At 39.3% G+C, this 24985-nt stretch overlaps 1 protein-coding gene across 5 annotated transcripts in view; it reads right to left on the minus strand.

Moving 5' to 3' along the window:
- The window catches only part of ANTXR2 (ANTXR cell adhesion molecule 2), a 222701-nt gene that overhangs the window by 105245 nt on the left and 92471 nt on the right, over window positions 1–24985 (minus strand). For 3 of the 5 annotated variants that reach the window (XM_067557088.1, XM_067557089.1, XM_067557091.1), the window contains exons 13-16: window positions 18384–18425; window positions 14810–14908; window positions 11608–11775; window positions 8953–9033 (exon numbers count right to left, since the gene is read on the minus strand). In XM_067557088.1, coding sequence (XP_067413189.1) covers window positions 8953–9033; window positions 11608–11775; window positions 14810–14908; window positions 18384–18425 — 390 coding nt within the window. Of the gene's footprint in view, window positions 1–7869; window positions 8773–8952; window positions 9034–11607; window positions 11776–14809; window positions 14909–18383; window positions 18426–24985 lie in introns of those variants that run through there. The other 2 variants (XM_067557090.1, XM_067557087.1) reach the window with 2 other exon arrangements.

The following is a 24985-nucleotide window of genomic DNA, read 5'->3' on the forward strand; positions in this document are numbered from 1 at the left end:
CACAAACAAATTATTGACAAAACCAAATTGAAAATAAAATGTTAATTTCTTCACATAGCTCAACCTTATAAAAAACATTGTAATGCTCTTTATGGCAGCAGAGACAATATTTGACAGCTGTAACTGTAACAAATTCACACTGCACCCAGGAAAGATTGACTTTATCTTCCTTAATAGGCATTACCCCCATGCATTCTGCAAACGAGAGCGGCCCTTATACTCATCAAGCTGCATTTTACAATGGCCTAAAATGCTTAGCTTCCCCATAGTTGTTTGTAAACTAATGAAGACAGCAAGAATGGCTCTGGCTGCACACCATGAAGTATCATGGCAACTCAAGCCTAATTTTTGAAAAAACTGAAAGCATGCAGAGAATTCATCTAAGAGAGGAAGAAATTTTTGTCATGACTTTTTGTGTTTTAAGATATAACCTACTGTACTCCTCAGAAAAGCTATAAAAGCCCACCTACAGTGATTACACTTAAAAAGTCTACTCTGATTCCCAAGGCCTGCTCAAAGACTGTTCCAACAGGATTCCCCATTTTTATTGCATGGGATCACCAAATAAACTGGTAGAATATTTCTCAACCATAATGACCATCCAAATGTACATGTCTCTTTATTTTAAGTCAATTTTTCAGACTACTCTTCCACAGGACTCCTAAATGCTGATTTTAAGCACAGCTACAGTAATCATCAGTAAAATGGCAGGATGTGCCAACAGTTATCATGTAGCTGTGCTTGAAATGACCCAGTTTCCCTGCAAGTTAAAGAAATAACTGGTGTCCATTAACAAATATTGGCTTTTAAGAGGGACCACTGCATTAAAAGCACCTATCACATCCTTCACTGACTGACAGCTGAGAAATTATGCTCCTTATATTCCCAGAATGATTTATATATTATAGGCCAATCTTATGAGGGTCCTTTTTCCTGACTGCTGATTTTAGTGGGAGAGGTGGTCACTGAGCATCTTGCAGCACTAGACCCCTAGGGCTAAAACATGAAAAAACCTGTTACAGGACAATACAATTTACATTGATGCTGAGTTCTCTGTTGAGAAACTAATACTGTCTAGATGCACCAGTAACTTTATATTGCCTCCCTAAGAATAAAACACAACTCTAAACAGATGAGAAATGCCAACAGCTGATAACCCATAGCTCAGAGTTAACATTTTCAATCTATAGTTCTTGAAGGGCTTTGCAAAGGAGGGAAGAATTGTTATTTTCATTTTATGGATGGGGGACTGAGATACAGAGTCGTGACGTGACATGCCTAAAGACATGGGCCAGTAAAGGAGCCCAGATCTCCTGGATTCTAATTCTGTGCCTTACACACTATCTTAGGTTTGACAACAACTTCAGCATTTAACCTGAAACACTACGGTACCTTGGGAAGACTGCACTAAAACTAGTTTTACTTCCACTTTCTTGAAACATTTACTTCCACTTTCCTGAGAACTAAAGAGAAACACCCAGAGATTTTTAGATGAATTGCCAGTGTGTTAACATTTCAGAAGAACTTAGCCCATATTTTGCCCTTCAGTTTGCATTCACAGCTCCCACTAGAAAATATTAGAGCCCTAAACTGTGACATTTTGCCAGAAAACATGTTCAGGAAAGAGGTGCCTTTTAACCCACTTTTAATGCCACACATATCATAATTCTTTTTGCACTGCCACACCACTACAGAGATTCAAAATACATGTAGACTTTTTTAAATACATAAAGGGATATTTAAAATTATTTTAAAAAACTCAGGGTTTGGGGTTGTTTTTTTAACACAATCCTTTCTATGTTTCATGCAACCAAATCATACCTCCACCATCGGTAAAAATCACATAGGTAGAGCCCACCCTTGTTTACTGAGGTCCAGAGCAAAATGCCCATGAGATTCAATGGGGCAGGATCTGACTCCATGTCAATATCACATATTTACAATATTGCCAGTTTTGGTTAGGGTTAGAAGAAAAATATAATTTGTGCAAATTATTTTTTCAAATTACTAAGGAAACAATAACAATTTTTAATGATCATTTTGTTCTTTTAACTTTTATGAATTAATCTAAATTATAGATAACATTTTCCAAACAGCCAAACTCTTTTATTTTGTATACCTATTTCATAAAAATAGTCTAAGTGATTAGTATTTTTTTAAAAAACAAGAACTAACTAACAAACCTTGCTGCTTCCAAATCTTGTTCCTGATTTAAATCCCTCAATACTGAAACAAATATTCATGAGTGAATTAGGAAAATATCCTCTTCCCTTTAAAACTAGGCTTATAATGGGAGTGCTGGCAGACTGAGTGGCACCACTGTAATGTCTGAAGATGAACTGGCCATAGACACATGAAGTTACAGCATCTTGTGGAACAATTGTTATGATACTGCTAGGCACTGAATATTCCTTAATGAATTATTAAAATTAGTGCATCAGAGCCTAGACTAGAGCCTGAAGCTTACTAGGCTATACAGAGGGAAAACATTCTGAGATTTGGTGAATGTGAATATAGTGGAACACCAGTGCGAGTAGATATATACACACACATCCACACAGCACAGGGATAATGTGCAGGCATTTACTGTTACCTTGTGGAGTTGCTGTGGGTTGGGTGGAAGAAAGGACTATCTTTTTATTGGTATGGAGACAGGTTTCTTGGGGAGGAGGGCAGGAACTGCTTCCCCATATTCCCTGAGCACCTTTGAAGGGGAAAAATTGATTGTTGGCCACTTCCCTCACCTGGCTAATAGTTCCACATCAGAGCTGTCAGCAAGGACTTGCTGTAGCATGCACAGTCTTTTTAGGTTTCCACACCATCCCTAACTGTGAGTCAACCATAAAGGAACCCAACCACTGCTCCCAGGCTTTGGGGAGGCACCGCTCATACACACAGCCTCTTCAACAGCATCTGCCACTGCCTCGTGGTTAGATTCTGGGAGCCAAATTCGGCGGTGATATAAGTGGCGGAGAAGGTGATACCGGTAAATTGGCAATGCTAAAAGTAAATTTCCGCTGGTTTACACCAACCAACATGAAACTTATTCTGCCACATGTCACCTCTGAATTTGCCCTTGTGAAGTCTCCCTTGCGGTGGGGAGAGAATAAGGAGTTCACAAAATCCTTACAAATTCACCTCTGAGTGAGGACAACCCCTCAGGATACAAACAGGCCTCTGAAATCATATGGTCCAACTTGACTGCACAGGTCTATCTAGGCTCCCTGTCATGAACACACCACGGCCAGGTGCTGAACCTTAATATACAAAAATATCATATAGCTGAAATATGATAGTCCTTAAAGAACTCCAAATATAAATACAAACCTCTCTCTACAGACAATTCACTCAAAATAATACTCTCCAATTTATCATCTTAAAACTCTGCAGAAACTAAAAGTCCCAGTCAAAACAGACACACGTTTTAAGACAGGTTTAATGTTGGACTCAAGTACACTGTGGCACGCAGCTTCCAAAGATGCTATAACATTATGGTAATCAACTGCATCAGAAGAAACGATTCACCCAGCTAAATATAATATCTATATGTGCAAATATAACTGGTAAACGTAATAATCTGACATTTCAAATTTATTTTAAAATGAATCGTCTTGCTAACTTCCTCTGCCTCGCATGTTTTAATAAAAGACTGAAGGGAGGGAAAGTAGATCAACAGTGATGTATATTATCTGCAAAAAAACTGATTAGTCTGGCTCAAAATCGTGAGGTTTCTCTTCTACAAGTTAGAGCTGGACACATTTATAGCCCAATCTTACTGACATTAGCAATCGGGCTGTACCTTACTATTAGGGTGACCAGATGTCCCAATTTTATAGGGAGAGTCCTGATATTCAGGACTTTATCTTGTATAGGCACCTATTACCCCCCAACCCCATGTCTCGATTTTTCAAACTTGCTATCTAGTCACCCTATCTACTATCAGTTTTTAAGCAAAAATCTCTATAAATAGCAAAGGAGATTTCTGCTCAGAAATTGATGGAACAATCTTCTGACTAATTACTATTTAGTATTGCTTCCTGTAACACCCACAATTTGCTACATGGTGAACAAATGTAAAGGGAGGCAAAGTCCTTGCCCCATAGAGCATATACTCCAAAATGTTTCAATGGAACTGTCCTTTTAACACAGTTTTTCTATGGAATATGATTTATTTGCTAGGATAGCTGCTTACAAAATAATGTTATGTAAAACAATACATTAGCAGCCATATTGGTATTAATTTTGCAGCTTTTATCATATATTCTTGTTCTATGAAATTTGCATGCACATTACCTTTAATTATGAAAAAAATCACTTTTTAAAAGAGGGTGAAAGTATCATATATTACAGGCCATACTGTACCATTGTTTTTTTAAGAATTCTACACTAAAAGTAAGCGTATCATCCATCCCATCAACAGAATTTTTATTTATTTTACATGCATTTGTATGTCCTCATCTTGCAAATATTATGCATATGATCGCTCAATCATAAGCATATGAGTAAACCCATTGAGTTCAATGGAACTAGTCACGTATTTAGAGTTATTGATGTGAACCAGTGTTTGCAGGATCAGAAGCTCAATGAATATCAAACTTTGCAAATCAGGAAGGTCAGTTGGAGCATTTGAAAACTCCAATAATTTTACTTTGCCCTGCATCCCCACCATTTTTTTTTAAACACTTAGAACAGTTTAGACCCTCTTTAGCCATGTTGCAAACCTGTGCCAAGTTTCTATCAGATGCAGTAATGAACCCCACAAAACAGGAGTTTCACAACAGAAACAATGACAGGCATATCTTTGTACAATGGTGCTACGAAGTGTCACTGTCACAGTATACAAACTCTGCTCAGCTCTGTGGCTGTGAGTGTGGAGATGTGGTCTGAAGGTCAACATAACCTCAGTTAAAACTAAAAAGCTCTTCTGACAGTTAATTGGTTTGTGGAACAACACCAAAAGTATTGTGGTTCTTTCTTCTTTACTTTGTTTTCTTTCTTTCTTTCTTTTAAAAGAAAAAGTATGAATGCCTGGTAATCCATCATTTATAAATTACCTTGTTAGTGCACAAAACAAAACAGTGCTTTGAAAACAAAACAAACTCCTGCTGCGGACTCTAGCACGTTTGATGGAAGCCCTTCAAAAGAGTTCGTGGCTTAATGGAGGCTGTTTATGTGAGGACTTCGATCTGTACCTGCTGTCCCCTGTCACTCTCTGGAAACTTGGCGGCAGATGTCGCCGCGTTAAGTTGTCTCTGAAGTGGCTCTCTGTCCTCATCTCCCCACCACAACAGAGTCAAACTACATTAGATCTCTTTATTTGTGCCTGAGGCATGTTTGGGAGCGCAGCTGTGTCCACCCCCACTCTACCTTTAGTGTTTCAGCCCCCCAGGCGGCAAATGTGAGACCAAAACTGCTCTGCCACTCTTAACTACATCTGCTGACAATCCAGCAGCCTCACTGCAAGCTGGTGAGGACTTGTGCCTCTGCTCTAAACAGATGTCGGCAACAACCTGCTAGCTCACACCTGTACAAGCTTCCCTGACCTTGTGGATTGCTAGCTGAAAAATTTATGACTCTAAGGAGTTCCTTCCACAAATCAAAGCCTTTTGACTTGACTGTGTGCTGTCCTCAAACTGGGCCACCCTCGACATTCGCTGGCTTGTAGGAAAGACAAGGGGGGAGGGGCAGGAGGGAGAAAGCTCTCTCTGCTTTGATACTTCATGCCTAAACTTTAATTATTTTATCAAGGACTGGAATTCAGCAGTGAATTCTCCTGCAAATGAGAACTACCAGGTTTCCAAGCAATAAAAGAAAAACATTTGTTTGGCCTGCTATTTAGCATGACAGTGCTTCCAGTATGTGTGAGAGAGTTGGTTTGTTTACTGACTTGAACTCACAAGAGGTATAGCAGCAGATCTGCACTGAACAACCTATGAATAAATAAAAAGGTTTAGATTTTTTTCAGGGTATAAAACATGCTGTTAGCTAGACACTAGTTGTGTTCTTACGTTGCCACAGGTCACGCCCGAAGAACAATGATGTATTTTATGTTTCATCCAGCATTATAAATTCTACCCCTCTCTCAGCCAACTGAAATTCAGTCAGATCTTTTTTCTCTCTTTATTTCTTGTAAAGCAAGGCACTGGTCACTGAACTTCTCAAGTTCCTACAAAATAGAAGTCTCATTTCCTGATGGTTCTAAAATTTGTTTGCTCGTTTCTATGGCATCAGCAGTTTACAAAAGTCCCGTTTTTACAGCTGCAAAACCACAAACAACTTTAGCAACAAAATTACACATAGTGTTCAGCCTTTTCACTTACGATTTTACCATTGCCTCTTCTCTCTCATACAGCATTTACCTGTCAAACTGTCTAGTTTTGTATCTGGCACATAAGTTTACCATGTGAATATACTATACTTAACAGGATTTCTCCCCACACTAACAGTAAAAAATCTTCAAACACAGTAAATATATTGAAAATGTTAATGTACAAAACTATACATTGTTACAAAAAAGATACCCCCTCCCTCCTACTCTCCTCTCTCACATTATTTCTTCTACCATCGCTCCCTGCCTCCATTCCAGCTAAACCTTGCCATTTTTCCTTTAGAATAGTTCCAAAATCCATTCTATACCATCCATCCCTATAAGCTTTAAAAAAAAAAAAAAATTGGTCCATTCCCTGGCCTCCTGCTTCTGACCTCCCTAATTTTCACATTGCACCCTTCTAGTGTACCCCACATGCTGCTGCCAAATCATCTTCCTCACCAGACAGCTTCAAACAGATCACCTCCAGCATCACCATCTCCATCAGGTTCTGCCCTGGCTTTCGGTTTCCTTCTTTATGACATTCATCCTCTCCTTCAAGGCACTGCAGAGCTCTGCCCTACACTGTGAAGCAGATTCTCAGCTAGTGCAAAATTTACACCAGGTTCATGGTCGACCTTTACTATAATGAGTAATTTAGATCAAAAAGTTCCTGCATTGGCACCCGTCAGCTTTATTTCCCTGTAAAGTGTTACGCATCTATGGCCCTCCACAATTTTTTATTCAGAGGCATTTCTAAGGAACTCATCAAATTAGGGCAAAGCTGTGTCTTGTCCTATAGAAAGTAAGAGGACATAAGCTCCCCTTTTCTCCCCTGTGAGAACTACCTGCCTTACAACTTACAGCACAGAGAAGAGAGCAACCTTCTTGGGGCTACTGTTTCCTATCACACACAGAGAGGCAGGCAGGAGTAGGGAACGTGTGGAGCCTTGACTCCATTCCACTCCCACAATGCACCAGTCAGTGCATCTAAGCCAGAACAAAGATGGTGGTTAGGGTGACCAGATGTCCCAGTTTTATAGGGACAGTCCAGATATTTGGGGCTTTGTCTTATATAGGTGCCTATTACCTCCTACACTCAGTCCCGATTTTTCACACTTGATATCTGGTCACTCTACAGGTGGTGGGGCAAATCATCTGCTGCTCATTAAGGTCTAGAGCAGATGATTTCCCCCCTGGTGCAGGGAAGAAACAAGGGACTGAACCTGGTCTGCTTCTGGGACAGCATCAATGCACACTACTTCTTACTCAAGGATAGTGGTACATCCCCAACGTATCTTAAGGAACAGTATCTAATAATATTAGTAATAGCACCTATTGATAACAATGAATAATAAATATGTTTGTATTAAGCAACAGGCAGGTTGCACATTTGTACTCTGCATCAAGGACGTGTATTTAAAAAGTTTTACTATATAAGTTTACTGTTTATAAGTTTACAAGAAACCCTGATTTTGCTACATGTAAAATCAACTTCTGAAAGAGAATTCTCCTAAGCCACTGAAGAAAGTTAACAGATAAATTATTTTAAAATGATGGCAAATTAAAGTTAAAAGAAAGGAAGTATGGAATTAATGATGAATAGCATGCTTGTACAGTTGTCACCCACTTACATGATAAAAGGCTATCTATTTTTTTGAAAGGGAGACTTTCTAGAGTACAGCATTTCTGTGCCATGTTCCGCCCAGGTATGAATGAGTGGATCCATAGATTTCAGTGGATCAGCAAATCTGCATTTGTGCTGGCAGAACTGCAAAAGAGGAGTGTGCTTTGGCAAATAATGGGCAGATTTAGCAAAAAACATGCACTGAGTATCCTCTAACAGGTGCATGGGAGCAAGTTTATTGAATATACATTATTGTTGGAAGCTGGAATAACCTGCTCTAAGTGTCCTCCTCAGATCTGTAGCCAATAAGCAGCTGAATGGCTCTATGAGGTTTTAAATATCTTGAAGATAAGTCGCAGATCCCAGAATAAAAGCTAACATTCAAGAACATCAAGTGGATTTTTGACACTCCTTTTAGGACATGAAGACCAGAAATCAATCATCCACACAACGGGTTTGGGGGAGTGTTGCTCTTGATGGAGTTGGACCACTTTCCCCAACCCTGTCATTTGAGACAGACAAAATACTTACAGCATTCTTCATTTTAATTAACTGCTTCAGGACACCAAGAGCCTGCAGCATTTTTTGGCTGGTGGTTCATCTCTTTAATGGCTCTATTTTTAAATGATTGTTTGTTTCTCTGTTCATCATTTTGTTTTGTCTTTAGAATCGAAGAGTTAAGAACATGAAGACTGTCCCCCTAACCGGTCTACAAAGACACAACATATGAAATGCAAAAGCACCTTCTTAAGAACATCTTGTTGCTCAGTGGGAGTTTTCTGGAAGGTGCTCCTGTCATGATCTGGCCTGCTGAATTGCAAACCTTACAGTTTCCATCCTTAAAAGGAAGAAACTAACACTGTAAAGCAATTGTACAACTTCCTTTAGCTAAGAGCAGTGCATTATCAATGTTCAATCTTATTTATACCTAAAGACTTAATTTAATAAACACACCAGCAGGTGCTGTGAAATAGAACCAATTCCCTCTCTCCTTCCCCCGCCCCCCAACCCCACAAACCTCATCTCCTTGCTGGGGTCGCATCAAAGACACCCTGTCGTATTGCCGTCGCAAGAGAGCCCACAGTGCATCAAGTCGCCCCTGTAACAACAGAGCAGATTGATTTTGAGTGTTACAGTTTATGTCAACGGGCACATGTTAAAATCGAGACAGCTGCTGGGTTGTCTTCCAGGGAGCTGATTTAGCCACAGGCTTTTTTACATGCCGAGTTGTTCAGGTTTAACTTAAGGTATGATTCTCAACAGGTGTAGTTCAGTGAGTGCATCAATCTGTGTGGACGCTTATTTTGGTTTAAACCATGATTAGTTCAGTTTAGATGAATCAGTGAGGAACAGGTTTAAACTAAATTGAAATAAACCACCCTTCAATCAAAATAAGAGTGTCCACCCAGGATTTGCTTCCATCTAACTACACTGGTGCAAGTCTGTCTGCAGATAATCCCCTACTAACCGTGAGTGACAATGCATACTGCTTAATTGGGACAATATAAGCATAAATCCTATTGAATGGGAACAAACTGAGCCAGTGACAAATGATTAAGTAGCGCTCCACAAAGTGTTAAATGAATGTGAAATTCGGTCTATACTAGGAAATTAGGTCGGTGTAACTACATCGTTCAGGGTGTGAAAAATTCACACCCCTGGAGAGATGCAGTTAAACTGACCTAACCCCCAGTGCAGACTGCACTAGGTTGATGGGAGAACCTAGCTACCACCTCTCAGGGAGGTGGAGTACCTATGCCAATGGGAGAACCACTCCCATCGGCATAGGTAGCATCTTCACTGAAGTGCTACAGCGGTGCAGCTGCACAGCATTTTAAGTGTAGACAAGCTCTAACCTATGGGCTTTTCCAATATAAGTGCTTGTCTACCTGGGAAGTTACACTGGTATGACTTAAGGTAGGAACTTAAAGCATTATACCAGCATCACTCGCCATATGGAAACTCTTATTCCATAATAAGAGTGCCTATTTCCACTTTAGTTTATATCACTTTGGAAGTGGTTTAAACTAAATCAGAAAAAAACCCACTATTATTCCAGAATAAGTATGTCTACACAGTGAGTTATGCCAGTATAACTATAGTGGTTTATCTATACTGATATAACTACCCTGGTATAACTTTCTGTGCAGAGAAGCTCTAAGACTGTGACCTCACTATACATAGAGTTGTACTAGTTTAACTAAAGGTGGGATTATAAACTGATTTAAGGTAAACCCATGCAATTTATGTTTGTAGGCAGCACTTAAAAGAAAAACACGATGATCAAACAAAGAAGAACCGCTTTTTGTTCATGTATTTTTAAGCATTATTTTATTCATAGGAAGTTTCTTTAAATCTTCTTTACTAAACAGCCTTTTACTTAACTGAGAATGATGCAAAACAGGCCACCCACCAGGTCCCCTGACAGTTATACCTGCTCATCAAGGATCCATTCTTACAAGGTGCTGAGCACCCTCAGCTCCCATTGCCCAGCTGGACCGAGCCCCAGCTAAATTGTTGACTGCAAAGCACCTGAATCATTCATATGTCTATTCGCTATTATCAATTTATTATTATTATTTACCACCAGGTTAAATAACCTTGGCAGAAAATAATTTGCAGGAATAACTAGCCCTTTGTATTGTTTATTTCTCCATTTGCTAACTGCAGCTGACCCATTTAAAAAGTATCTTCTGGTTCAAGTGAAATGACCAATTCCAAAGGTATTCCCCATTTGAGTACTAGCAATAACTAGCAAAGTAGAGGAGTCTTTCAGAATGAAAGAAAGGTATTAAGTCTGATGCTCTGCAACCAAAATGGCTAGCTTTTCACCTGCGTGACTGGTCCATGAATTCTCTCTTACATTGTTCAGTAGGTTTGGGTACTTAGATTTTTTTTTTTTTTCTGAAAGGTAATTTCAATAGTGTATTTTAAAAAACTATTGATTGTTTTGGCATTGCATTGTTTTTTTCCTGCCCTTTATATTGCTCAATTCAAATGAATACAAACCATTATATTTCTTGAACATTTATGTTTTAAAATATTTAATTTATTCAGATTTTATAGAATATGCTTTTCAGTCTTTTTAGTCCTAGGAAAATGTGGTACTGAAACTGTGCTTGCTGAGAACCCTGTGGGGCTATAATTAAGTGTAGTATCAAGAAAGCTTTGAGTGCCAGTTCCAAGGGGTTAGTATTGGTGAAAAGTTCTGTTTATTTTACACCCAAAGAATGTTACTATGTAAGCAAATTGTTTAGTAAAACTACTACAAGCTGTAAACAAACATCTTTAGATTTTAAATCAATCCGATGACAGATGTATGGTGAAATAAACAGAGCAAACACCAATAAAAGGATGCGATTCAGCTACTCTTCTGTTGGTAGTACCTTACTCCAAGAGAAGTCCCATTGATTTCAGTACTCATGGTGTATGGTATAATTCATTGTGAGTAAGGGTATCAGAAACTGGCTCAGAATAATGAAGACAAATTTAGGGCCACATACTGCTTCCCCTACTCACTAAGTAGTAGTACTAACTCCAAGAATAATTTGGTTTACTTGAATAGAATTACCTGAGAAGTAAGGTACTATTCAGTATGAGGAAGGATAGCAAAATCTGGCCTTTAATATAAAGACACAGCAAAGTTACATTCATTTAAAGATTAAAAGATTACCTTAATTGGAGTGTACCACTTTTCCTGAGCAGCTTGTGAGGTAGGCTTGGGTTTAGGAGGTCTGGATTGAAAGGGCTCTTCTGGTTCTTCTGGGAGTTTCACCACAGCATTTTTGGCTTTTTCTAACCTAGCTCCTTCTTCTGTAGATCCCTTATCACCCCAACGAACCTAAACAAAATGAGAACATATGGTATTAATATGGGCATACAACATGCACTAGATAATAGGACTGAGTCAAAAAAAATTGAATTCCAATTTTTTTGATGGGGGAAAAAAGTCATGAAAATTTTCACTAACCATTTTCCTGTTTTATAACCAGCTCTCCTTAATATGTTTTGAAACATAATTTGCTAATTTCTCAACATTGGAAAAATAAAACAAAATATTAAATGAAGGTTGTACCATATATCAAAAAAAGGCTTGTGCCACTGGAAATTTAGGAAATCTTTCCTTACCAAAAGGTACAAAGCTACTCTAGTTCTGATAACAAGGCATGTCTAGTTTGGATAAAACTCGGAGATCTAAGATTTTAAACTTGTCATCAGTGCAGGACTGGATATACCTCCCTGAACTGCAGACCATGGTAGTTTTTGTGGACTAACTATTTCTTCAATTGTTTTTTGTTTTGTTTTTTTTAATGGATGCTGATTGGAGCTGCTCAGAGATTTGGAATATTAGAAGTACTTCTGTGGGAGATAGATAGCAGGCAGAATGTAGATGAAGTGGTCAAGTGTGAATGACAAATGCTGTGTCTGACATGGTTCCACAATGCATGACATGGTTATCTACATTGCACAGGACATAATAAATATGTGAATATTTCAAATGGAAAGAAAACTTTTATTATTTCTTATGGTAAGAAAGGCACATATTTGCATTGTGATATAAATGTGATACAAATATGCTGTAAGGATACAGAACAGAAGGAACACTGGCCCCATAAAAGGAAGAAAAATGACTTGGAGGAAAAAACATGATTTAAATATAGGGCCAAAGTCTTCTATCACTTATATTAGTGCAACACCATTGCAGTTAATGTGGTAGCCCAGCATAACACGATCCATACTCTTAATATCTCATCTGGTAAAACACACGCTGCTATTTCTTGGTAAGGGGATTGTTTTGAACCTGTATGTTAGGTTACTTAGGGTCTAAAAACAACTCCAAAGAATCTTCTTACTGCAATATTAGAATAGACTTTCATTTCCGAGTAGACCCTGTTGAGTTATTAAAATGTATCTGTATCCTTCCGTGTGATCAATGGTACTTTTACAGTGTTTTTTATGAAGTTGTTAAAATGTGTTTTAAACACTGTTAAAACCATTTAGCACTAGATGGTATATTCCTTACGGAAGAAATGACCTTCCCTTCAGCTTAAAGTAGCTTCACCAGGAAGAACCTGAAACTTGTGGAGTTTCACAATACAAATTTGATATGAAAACTTAAGTCTGCTGTGTGTCTGAGCAGTTCCTTCTGATCTTTGAAGAACTACTCAGAGTTGGCTAATGGTGGCTGAACTGTACTGGACTATCGTAGAGGAGCAATAGCATTGCCTGTGAAGGCAACTTCTTATCTGACCTTCCTAACAGAGGAAATGCGTTGGTGACAAAGAGAGAAATGGATATGGGAGAAAAAAGGAATGAGAAAAAGGGCCCCACAGTGACACAGAAGATAACCTCCTGGATGATGAGAAGAATAGGGAAAAAGTCTATGGTGATGGAAAGGGATTTGGAGCAAAGGGAAGACGTTTGTTTGGGAGAGATTAAATTCAACATAGTGTCAGAACATCTGAGATGTCTGAGACTGGCTGGAGGGGTTGAAGTCAAGAGTTGAGAAATAAATTTGAGAGTCATGAGCCTAGAGTTTGTATCTGAAACTGTAGAAGTGAATGAAGTTGCCTAACGAGAGAGTATAGAAAGAGAAGAGGAGAGGAAAGGAGAGACTCCGAGTGCCACTAGAAGACTACTGTCTTCTTATCTTCCCCTCCCCATCTAAGTTAACAGTGAAGATGCTGCATACTGGGTGGCAAGAGATTCAGAAGAGCACAGAGGAACATGAGAAAGTGGAAGAAGACTGAATGACCATTTGCAGTGAAAACAGCACAGAAATTTGGAGGAATAGAACAGAGATGTGACCCTATGACATAGCAAGGAAAAAGCTGGTAGCATGTTGGTGAGGGCAGATTCAGTGGAGAACAGTAAATATTGTTGTGTGATAAATGTAAACATTTTAATTGCAACGACTGTGTATTTATGTTTAATTAGGTGTTCAGTTTGTTTAATAGGAAAAATGCCCCATTTTCAAAACTCATTTAAACTCTGCCACCTTTTTGAAGACTCACCATGACCCCAGTTGGGAGTCCAGATACACACTCTGGAGTCTAATTCTTTACTTTGTAAAACCCTCTGAGACAGCTTGGATTTGAAAGTTGCTGCAATAAAACATTTTTTCTATCTACATTCCTCTAAATGCCTTTAATTTAGAACTGCTGAAAAGCCTAATTCTGCCCTCACTTACAGAAGCAGATTTCAGTAGAGCTCAAGAAGGACTGGGCCCAGTTATGCATTTATGTTTAGTTTCGGTTTGGTCAAGATATGAAGATAGGTTCTGGGCAGATACCTTAGATATTGACAGTTTTTTAAAATAAAGTTAAAATGCACAAGAAATTGCCTTGCAAATTCCATACAGGCTGACTTAACTATAAAATGTGACATAAGGACATACCCATAAGGATGCACATTTTTCATTCTGTTTTAATTAACATGGTGCTATCATGTCTCTTCAAAGACAGGCACTGTTGTAGCTGTGCGTTCCTTACGGATCAAGCCTCTCCTTAATGTCACTATTGTCAGTGTGTTTGGCTGGCCCACAGTTGGAGTGCTTATGTTACACTGCAGTTTCTTCCAAAACACTCAAAAAGGCTCTCACTCTCCTTCTCATTAGCTTGATGGAATCAGCATGCCTTTCAGCATCTATTTAAAGTTCAGATCAAGTGGAACTAATGAAATCAGTTCTTTCATAATCTACTGAGATAATCTTAGAATTATTTTAGAGGGTAAAAATTTTAGGAGGCTGATGTCAGTGGGAAGCAAGCAAACATGATACAATTATATTTCCAGCACATTTTGTTGCCATCAACTTTAGCCTCAGAAAACTTGTATTTTCATGCATCAGTGTTTCTCTTTCTTTCCAAAGTACAAACCTCCATTCTTTTAATTCCTCCCACTCCTCGTCCACCATAGTAGGAAGCATCCACTGTTGGCCATTTTTTGTTGGGCAAGGGATCTTCTTCTTCTTCTTCCTGTCCATAAATTCAAAATCGTTATTTAAAAAGAGGATTTTTTTTCAACTAAAAGTTCTTTTCTAGCACATGCTTTTATCAGCATTCACAAACACAGTTTTACAGACTTAAATATAGGTCTAGTGTGACAGCAGCAGATTTTAAAGCCACTGATGTGGCAGTTTTCATCATGTCACACGATATATGGTCATGCTCGGCAATGTTTTTTTGCACATGGGAGAACATCACTGGCACCATTAGAAGTGTCCCAAACTGCGACCAGAGTTCTCAAGCCACTTAATAAACTGGACTTTCCACCCATCAGAGCTCATTCCCCCCATTATCCTCCTTTCCATTAATAAGAACAAACAAAATACAGAGAGAAAAATCATTACACTGTTTCCCTCTTTAAAAAATGTATTGCATTTAAAGAGGCATAATCCAAATCACAGAGGCCTGCTCCAATAAAATGGCATTGTTCTCTGTACAAAAACCAGTCCAATAGCCAAAATCGTCACCTCCAGCGTGCAGTAGACTAATCACAATAAATCTGCAGCCCTTAGTGGAGGGCAAAGCATAGGTAGCAGACACATTCCACTGGTCTCCCATATGAAATTTTGACCAAGTGATTTCGGGCTGTGACTGCACATGCTTAACTTAAATACATGTTTGAACTTGCACTTAATTGCTTATCTGAATTGAGGCCTGTGTGCAAACCCACTAGTGACACTTCTAGAATACCCAATTCCCCAGTACTGAGTGACCTGGTCTGCTACACAGAGCGCAGAAGGTTGCAGAGTCCCCCTACAAAGTTTCTCCCAAGCTGCTTGTACGCTAAACCATATTGTGAACAGCGGCGGGCTCCACCGATAGAAGAGTCTTTTAGCATGCTTTTTGGTAGATGATAGTTTGAGAACAGACAGGTGATGATTAAAATGGTTTGATTCATCCAGTCAATTTCAGGGGCATCCCTCCTTGCTCTCCTGCCCACCCCTCCAACCCAGATACCAGCCAAAGGACATTCTGTTGCATATTCCTAAGGTGCTCACCAAGGTGGGACCTATTTCTCTATAGCCCCTAGGGTTCCCAGGAGTGGATTTTCCTCCTGTGGATATCATGAGCTTCATAGAAATAGAAGGGTAATCCCCCAGTGTGCTTTCCCTACAACCCCTTTGCTCTCCTCTTTTCCATCCCACCTCCATAGATCTCATGAAGTCTTCAGAAAGGAACTCCCACTCCTGTTAAAATCTGCAGAAGAAGCACTACCTTTCCTGCAGATATTAGGAAATGCATAAAAGACAGGCTCATGTCTTGCAAATCTCAGAAAACCAACTGGAAGGGGGAGAATGTCCCCACCCCAAGCTTTCATCCCTCCCCAGTCCTATGTTAGGATGATTTCAAAACAGAAAGAACTTCCAACACAAAAGTATTTTGTTAAGGGAAGTCGAAGTTGCAAGCACTTTTCAGTGGCTTAAGTGACTTTCATGACTATCAGACTTACAAATTAAGATAAAAAAATTACAACCCCAGGAATTTCAGAGGTAAGGTTGAATTTTCACAAATGACTGTCACTCTCAAATTATAATCACAATCTTAACTCTGTCCCCAAGGAAACGTAGGGTTCTCAGACCGATTTTGGAAGTAATGCATATTGTTCTCCTTACAGTTCATCTTAAGAAATTCAGCTGAATCTCTCTAAATCAGCAAAGTCAGATAAAGGAGTGATGGTGAAAGTGACGGTGTAAGTCCTAGACTAACTGTCCAATATTTTTCAAGAACATCTGGCCCCAACTCTTATTTGACACTGTTTTTTGCTGGTATATACAAGTATAATATACAGCCTTTAATTTTGAATGTCTGCAATATTTAACATGTAATGAGAGGAGGAATCACACCATAATCCATTTCTATCCAGATATACAAGAAAACCATGCATCTGTGTGTTCAAATGTTTTAATTTTCTTTCTTTTTTTTTCTTTTTCTTTTTTAAAACATAGTGGGGAAAAAATCGTACTCTCAATATTTTACTTTTTTCCACTAGAAGGAGGTGGGGAAAAAAGCAAAAGTAGTAAGAGTAAGGGGGGGGGGAACCCTAAAAGTTTGAAATGAAGTTTTTCAAAATTAAACATAATATTTAACTTGACCTGCTAACTCACATGACAACTACAAACTGCCTTGTCTTCATTAGGATTTTACCTTTTGTTAGCTGCATTTTTGCTTAGTTTAAGGCCCCTTTACAATGCCAGAGTGGTATAAAGGGACCTCTGTGTAAATAAGAATCAAGCCTGCTGGCTCACACTACAGAATGTTTAGTATACACATGTGTAAGTCTTTACATGATCAGGTCCTTAAATTGTCATGTGTGTGTGACTGTGTCGTTTTATGAAAGTGTTATCTTCGCACTGAGTTTCCAATATTTAGGGCTTTAGGGTGAGGGACGGGGTGTTAACTGTAATGTTCTTCGAAGATGCTATAAATCCAAAATACTGATATGTGCCTGCAACCCTAATTTTACTTTAATTAAGTCTTTTTGTGTTTTCTCAGGCAGACACTAAAAATATCATGTGCCCTCCATTTCTGAGGCAAGTTTAATATTCAATAGTAAAAGAGAGCAATATCTGTAGTTGGTCATTTGCACAGAATTCTGAACATATGGATAAGCACCAAGTATCATTATTACCAACATCCAAAATGCAGTATCTTTGCTTATTTTGTTTTTTAAAAGTAGGTCAGATACAGCCCAGAATTCTCACAGCACCCTTCCCAACAGAAAGCAATTTATTTGAATGAATTTTGGGAAGAAGTTTAGAGTATGTAGCTGGAGAAGAGGGGGTGGTTAAAGTGTTTTATTGTTGCTTCAATGTATTGTCTGTTTGAGTTAATTCAATGTATGCCATCAACTGTTTTCTTGTTAAGGCGCCTAGAGTTTCTTGTTAGGGTGGTTTTTACTGTTATTTTAAATAAATAACACTAGGAATCTCATATGGATAAGCACCAAGTATCATTATTATCAGCATCAAAAGTACAGTACCTTTGATTATTTTATTTTGTTTTAAAAAAGGTGGGACAGACACAGACCAAAGAGGAGACGTTAAGGAGGAGTTGCGACCGGAGCAGCTAGTTATCTATGGTACTTATATGGTCCCCACCAATGTAATATCTGAGCACCTCAAATCTTTTCAATTTATTTATCCTTACAACCTCCCTGAAATGTAGGGAAGTGCTATTATCTCCATATTAAAGATGGGAACTGAAGCACAAAAAGCAACTTCCCAAGGTCACAAAAGACATTTGTGACAGATCTGAGAACTCAACCTTTTTCTTTCAAGTCCCAGGAAAATGCCTGAACCACTATGCCTTCTTTCTTCTCCATCAGCTGGGGGAAAGAGCTGATTCATTAGCTACAAAAATATTTAATGGGATGGCGTAATGTAATTAATGTAAATGGTGGTGCTCTAAGATGTCGTCTTATTGTAAGCATCAACAAACACTGTACCTCTTTCGGAGCTGGAGGTGGTGGAGGAGGATCCTTGATGACCTAAAAACAATACAAAGAAAAGTAAGAGTGACAGCAGTCACAGCCTTCAAAATCTAATAAAGTATCTTAATTGTGAACCAATCTGCTATGAATCACCAATGTTTCCTCACAAACTGGCCACTGCTGTTGCAACTCCTTTGGTTACTGATTACCAAGCACGTGTGGAAATTAACACCATCCCTCCAATATAAAATAAAATCAATTTGTTGACAGGCACTCTTTGGGACAAATATGCCTGCCCATTTACTTACTAATGGGATGAGGTTGAGTCATTCTAAGGCCTTGTCTACACTACAAAGATAAGAACCTACAGCATCGCATTAATTGTTGTGGTGGCTGATGTCCACACTACCCTCCGTGGGTCGGTGATATGCGTTCTCACCAGGAGCAGTTCCACAAACCTAAGGGGGGCAATGTGGGGACCTGAGAGCCTGGTCTCTCAGCTCCGCTGGCAGCTCCCTGCTGGGAGTCCGGCTGCTCCACAGGCTCCCGGCAGACTGTCCCCTTATTCCCCCTTCCCTGCCAAGAGTCGGGAGAAGCCACCAGGGCTTCTCCCCTTCCCATTCTCTTTCGGGAGCCGGGGTCAAGCCACCCGGGGCTTTTCACCCCACTCCCTCCTGGGAGTGGGGTCCAGCTGCTCAGCTCTCCAGGCGAGGGGGGACAGATGGGCCCTAGCTGCCAGCTTTCTTGCCGTTTTCATGGCTTCATTGGAGAGGTGAAATTGACAAGAATGACAACCAATAGCCAATGTAAGAAATCCGGTATCTATTTTGACACTGCGTGACCCTAACTACACCAAGATAAATCCTATACCTCTTGTCGAGGTGGTTTTATGATGTCAGCATAGAAGAGGAGTTACATCGGTGGGAGGAGCATTTCAGTGTGTACACCTCCACTGTTTTGTCAACAAAACTCTCTAGTGTAGACAAGCCCTAAGTAAGAGTCAGTGATGAAATGCTATGTAATTAATTAGTCAGTATCAAAAAAAAAAAAAAAAAAAAGGCTCAGCCCAAAAGCCTGTCTCAGGACTTACCTAACTATAGACTGGCTTTCTCATGCCAGGCATTTGGAGAATTTCTGGCTAAGCAACAAGTGTGAAATGCCTTCTGGAAACTCAGGATCACCTCTAGGCCTTTAAACTTTCACCCAAATTATTTCTGCAGCTTTCACATTTCAGATCTATAATTGGAAGATGGATCTCCTTCATTGTGCTCAATGTGGAACGCCTAAAATGTGGTATTGTTACATTCACAAGGTTCTTAAATTGCTACTGGAAAATGATCCCTCTTGTTAAGGAGGTTCATTTCTAATTTACAGCCATTCACAGGGTTTCTGGCACATAAATATTAACAATTTGTTAGAGTGAAAAACAGGAAGAAGAGCCCATGCCAGGGAGTTTTCATGTTAGTAGTAAGAGCCCTCGATTTGCTGTACATGAAGTGCTTCTAATCTTATTTTATCTTAGTGTTAGTCTTTAATTTAAGATGCAATACAGCATAAAAAAATACACTTGTCACTTAAACCCCTTCCACTTTCTTTCTGCACTCTTACACATATGCATTCAACGGATCGTCCCTGCCATTCTTGAGCACCCCAACCTATTTAGAGGTAAAGCTGGACAAAACCCTTTCTTTCCGCCATCATATTAATGGAGTGAAATCATATTAATGGAGCGAAAGTGGCAGCCCAGATCAACCTGCTGCAGAGGCTGAGCAGTTATGAGTGGGGTGCAGATTTCACACCTCTGCGCTCTGCTGCGTTGGCACTTGCATACACTCCAGCAGAATACTGCGTGTCTGCTTGGGGCAGAAGTGCACATGCACCTAAGCTGGACACACATCTCAGTGTTGCCCTTCGCCTACACCCCACAGCATCTTACGAACTGACAATTCTGTCTGGTGTCCCACCCCACCAGCTGGCTGCAACCAGGCAGGCAGCATTCAAAGCTGCTAACAGCCTACTTACTCAACCCACTTCATGAAAGGATCTTTCAGCCTCTGCCAGCTCAACGCCTCAGGAGCCGCAGGCCTTTCATAAGAGTGGCTCAGGCCTTTCTACAGGTAGATAATGGCCAAAGCCGGAGTGAGTGGGTCATCAGCCAGTGGAGGAAGGAACAACGCCCTGGGAGACAAACAACTGCCTCCCATCTCCACTTCACCCATAGGCTGCAGCCTGCCACGAAAGGAGTGGACACACTTAAACCACCTAAGGACTGGTGTTGGGCGCTTTAACTCCTGCATGCACAGCTGGAACCTTTGTGCTACTGCAGCCTGTCAGTGCGGAGAAATACAAACAGCAGACCATCTTGTGGAGGAATGTCCCATCCACCGCCTCGAAGGAGGATGGGTTTCCCGCAACCTCCTGACTGACAAAGCACTGGAATGGCTGAAAGTCTGCCACATACAATTGCTGAATGAATGCTCGAATGGAACTCTACACCACATGCAAGAAGAAGATGACAATGACACATATGCATGGCGTGAATTTCTTTAATTTCCTAGCTACTCATCAAAATCCCCAATAAGTCACCATCCAGAAAAAGTGCACCAATGTATTTATTAGATGATAGCAAAAATTAAAGCCACAAACTGTTTTTTGCAGAACAGAAACAAGCTGCACTTAGCAGACTATAGTTGGGCTCGCTCTGTGGCCAAGCTAATAGTAAAGAAATACTTTTTCTATACAAACAGTCACAATTTTCTGTGCCTCAGTATTGTACAGATATGAAAAAAGAAATACTCCACCTATATTAAGAGCCATGATTATTTTGTGCTTCATACAATACCGATTTGACTAAAATATATAAAATGTCTGCTACATAAAAAGCCGCTAAAAATTATGTTTGTATTGAAATACTATTTATGTTATTTTACCCCTATTCCTGCCATTAATTACAGTATTTTCATTATCTTCCCCAGTGCCTCTGAATATCAAGTAAATAATTGGACTCATGGCATTATATGTAGAAGAAATTTTTTTTTTTTTAATCTTGAAAAAAGTTGGTTGTCACCACTGACATCTCATATAATAATGCCCCCAAAATAGTTTACTTCCAAAAGAAATTTGAGCATCACATATATGAATAATATTAAAATGAAGATAGTTAAAAGTTGGTACAACTGGAAACATATTATCAAATACTTTCAAATTAAAACATTAAACTGGTTTGTTAGCTCTCAGACCCTTCAACAGATAGGAGAACAAATGATGGACTTTTAACTGAAGCACAATTCTTTGTTTTGTGTTAGAAAATGACTTTTCCTCCTATACCTTTTAACTTAAGGGTGAATAAATCATATTTGTGTAGTGCATTCCAGCACCAGATCTCAGAGCACTTCACAAACATTAACTAGTTAATCCACATAACATCCCTGTGAGGTGGATCTGAACTATTACACCCACTTTACAGATTGGAAACCTGAGGCAGAGAGGTTATGGACCAGATTTGCAAAGGTATTTAGGCACCTGAAGATGTGGATAGGCACCAAGAAGGATTGAAGTCTATACAAAGATCAACACCTATAAGACTCTCTCAGTATTATAAAACTCACTTTATCTTATTTGTTTCAACTCTCATCCCTCTTTCTGCTTCCACTTTCTTTATGTTATCTTAAATTTCTCCATTTGTCTGATGTACACTAAGCTTCTCAGAGGTGAGGCCTTTCTAATATCTGTAAAATGCCATAAAAAAGTTATGGCCCTACATAAATATTTATAAAAAATAATTCATAATAACTCTGTCACCTATTCTTATACCCCTGAGACTCTCCTAAGTAGAGACAACTAAGTGTGCCAGAATGTGTATTAGTTTTGTGATGTGGGCTACTGCTCGTTAGGGCAAATGCCTATTAATTTCAATGGGACCAGGATTCGAACAAAAACAAAATCTAATCCAAAATCCATTAAGGACCTGAAATCAAGGAAAAGACTCATGAGGACTTCAGTGGGCTTTGTAATCCCGTAAATAAGTGGGAGTCTTTCCACTGACATACTGGATATGGGATCAGGCCCTAAAAATGTTGCTAAACTCACTGGAGTTGTAGGATAAACTAGATTTAAAATTAGCTCATGCATTAATTAGCTGCAATTCCTAGCAGCTTCAGAAGATGAAACTTGTTTTAAATGTACCCCTCCATTAAGTGACAACCGTGTGAGAAAATAATCTGCTTTGAGTAGCAGATATTTGGCCCTGTTGACAGAAGTGACATGAAAATGCTTCCATCCTTATGTTTCAACAGGCTACACACACACTCCACACACACACACACACACACACACACACATATTGTCAGTACTTATTCTAGTTTGATTTTTAAAGCAAAGTTCAGTGTGAGGCCATTATTAAATGCAATTTTAAAAAACAGTCTAGGGAATTTAGGCAATTTTTCTGGTAAATGATTCACATTCAGCATGAGAATTTGCAGATATTAAAAGACACAATATTGCAAGATTGCCTGTATTTTTTTCTTCATTCAGATTACAGTAATAAAATGTATTACTGAAGGGTCTGAAGAACATGTCTCTGTCTTATTAACCATATGTACAATTTGATTTGTCTCCAATTTTGTTTTGTTTGGTTTTATCATCATGAGGGAGGACTGCATCTCATTTACTTAGTTACAAAGAATGAAGACTTGAGTTTGGAGGAGAGCCGATTTCTTTTTAAAAAAAAAAAAAAAAGTTAGTTGCTTCAGGCAACAGTCCTTTTGATCCACTCATTAACACTTTTCAAATGTTCAAATGATGTAGGCATTAGGAAATGTCAGCACTAGAGCCTGAAGCCAGTTTGATACAATCATATGTTCAGATATTCAAGGAAGAGTGAAAGAACTGTCAACAGTGAACTCCCTTTACAAAAAAAAAAAAAAAAACCAGCAAAAAAACCTGGTACTATACATAGGCGGCAGATCAACCAATGTTTCAAGAACTGACTCCTGCAAATGATTAAGCAGAATGCCCAAGTCATGTAAAGTGTTGAACACCAACTGCCTGTAGATAATTGACGACAGGAACTTCTGCAGTTCTCATTCGTTTTTGTTCAATGTCTGTAACAAATTTATCCCTTTTTCTTTTGTCTGGTGATGCAACAGTTGTAGACTTTGGGAGTTGCTGCTTTTTTCCTTGCTATTCTCTGTCCCATGAAACTAAACACTTCCGTCAGCAAGACAATCATGTCTTTTCTAATGCTTTTGAAGGAGTGATCAATAGTCAAGGACATTAACATCAAAGACTGTAAGTAATAGGCAAGAAACTGGGATAATAATGTTAACATGCTGGATGTGGAATAGAGGGAAGGAATAAGAGCACATTATAGCAATGTAAGGATATGTTCTTGTAGCTGCATTGGTCCCAGATTATTACAGAGACAAGATGGGTGAGATAATGTCTTTAATTGGACTACTGTTGATGAGAGAGGCAACAGGCAACCTTTCAAACTATCACAGTGGTCTTCTTCAGGTCTGGGAAATGTACTCAGAATGTCGCAGCTAAATACAAGGTGGATCAGATTGTTTAGCATAACTACTTAACACATATTTCAAGGACCATTCAAGGTGAAGTGTCCCATTAAACCTCTCTAGTCATGGGAGGGAAAGGGGCCAGGAGGATGAAAAATGGGGAAAAAAGCAGAAGGAGGGGGTCTACTGGGTTATAGGTTGTTATAATAAACTATAAATCCATTGTCTCTATTCAGTCCATGATTTTTAGTATCTAGCAAAGTTAAGAATTTAAGCTTCCAGGCTCATCTTTTGAAGATGTTGTGCAGGTTCCTTTTGAGGATGAGGACAGAGAAGTCAGATATAGAGGGACTGCTTTATGTAAAGTTTTCACCCACGGTTGATAGGGAGTTTTTGTCTCATTTTTCTGTGAGAGTTCAAGGGGGCACCTTTGTAGTCCTCAACCATGATGACCATGTTAAGGAGGCCAACCGACAACTGTTTCACGCCACCTACTATAAAGAACTCGAAGAAGACTGCACACCACAATGTACTCAGGTGTTTAATGATATCATCAAATTCTTCCTTAAACAACTCCAAAAAAAAACTGCAACCTCATCCCTCACGAACCCTCCCCAGTGACCTTCTACTGGCATCCCAAGATACACAAATAAGGGAACCCAGGCAAACCCAACATATCTGGCCACAGCATTTTTACTGAAGGAATATTGGGTCTCATAGAAACCATCCTCAAGCCACTCATCACACAAAGGGCCAGCTGCCTCCAGGACACAACCAATTTCCTCCAGAAATTCTGCAACAGTAACAACCTTCCTCAGGACTCCATCCTTGCCACATGGATATCACTTCACTATACACCAACAACCCTCACAATGACAGCATCGTTGTCTTTCTCAAATATTTACAAAACAATGGACAACCCACAGATATCCACCCCCAACACATTGTCACACTTATCCATTTCATCCTTACCCAGAACAGTTTTACATTCAATGGCAAACACTTAATCCAAACCATGGGCACTAGGATGGCTCCCCAATATGCCAGTCTCTTCACAGGCCACCTTGAAAAAGAATTTCTGAACAAATGCACCACAAAACCAAT

The sequence above is a fragment of the Emydura macquarii genome, unplaced genomic scaffold (assembly GCF_026122565.2).
Source record: "Emydura macquarii macquarii isolate MOO-44397 ecotype Brisbane River unplaced genomic scaffold, CSIRO-AGI_Emac_v2 contig_1790, whole genome shotgun sequence".
Lineage (NCBI taxonomy): Eukaryota > Metazoa > Chordata > Testudines > Chelidae > Emydura > Emydura macquarii.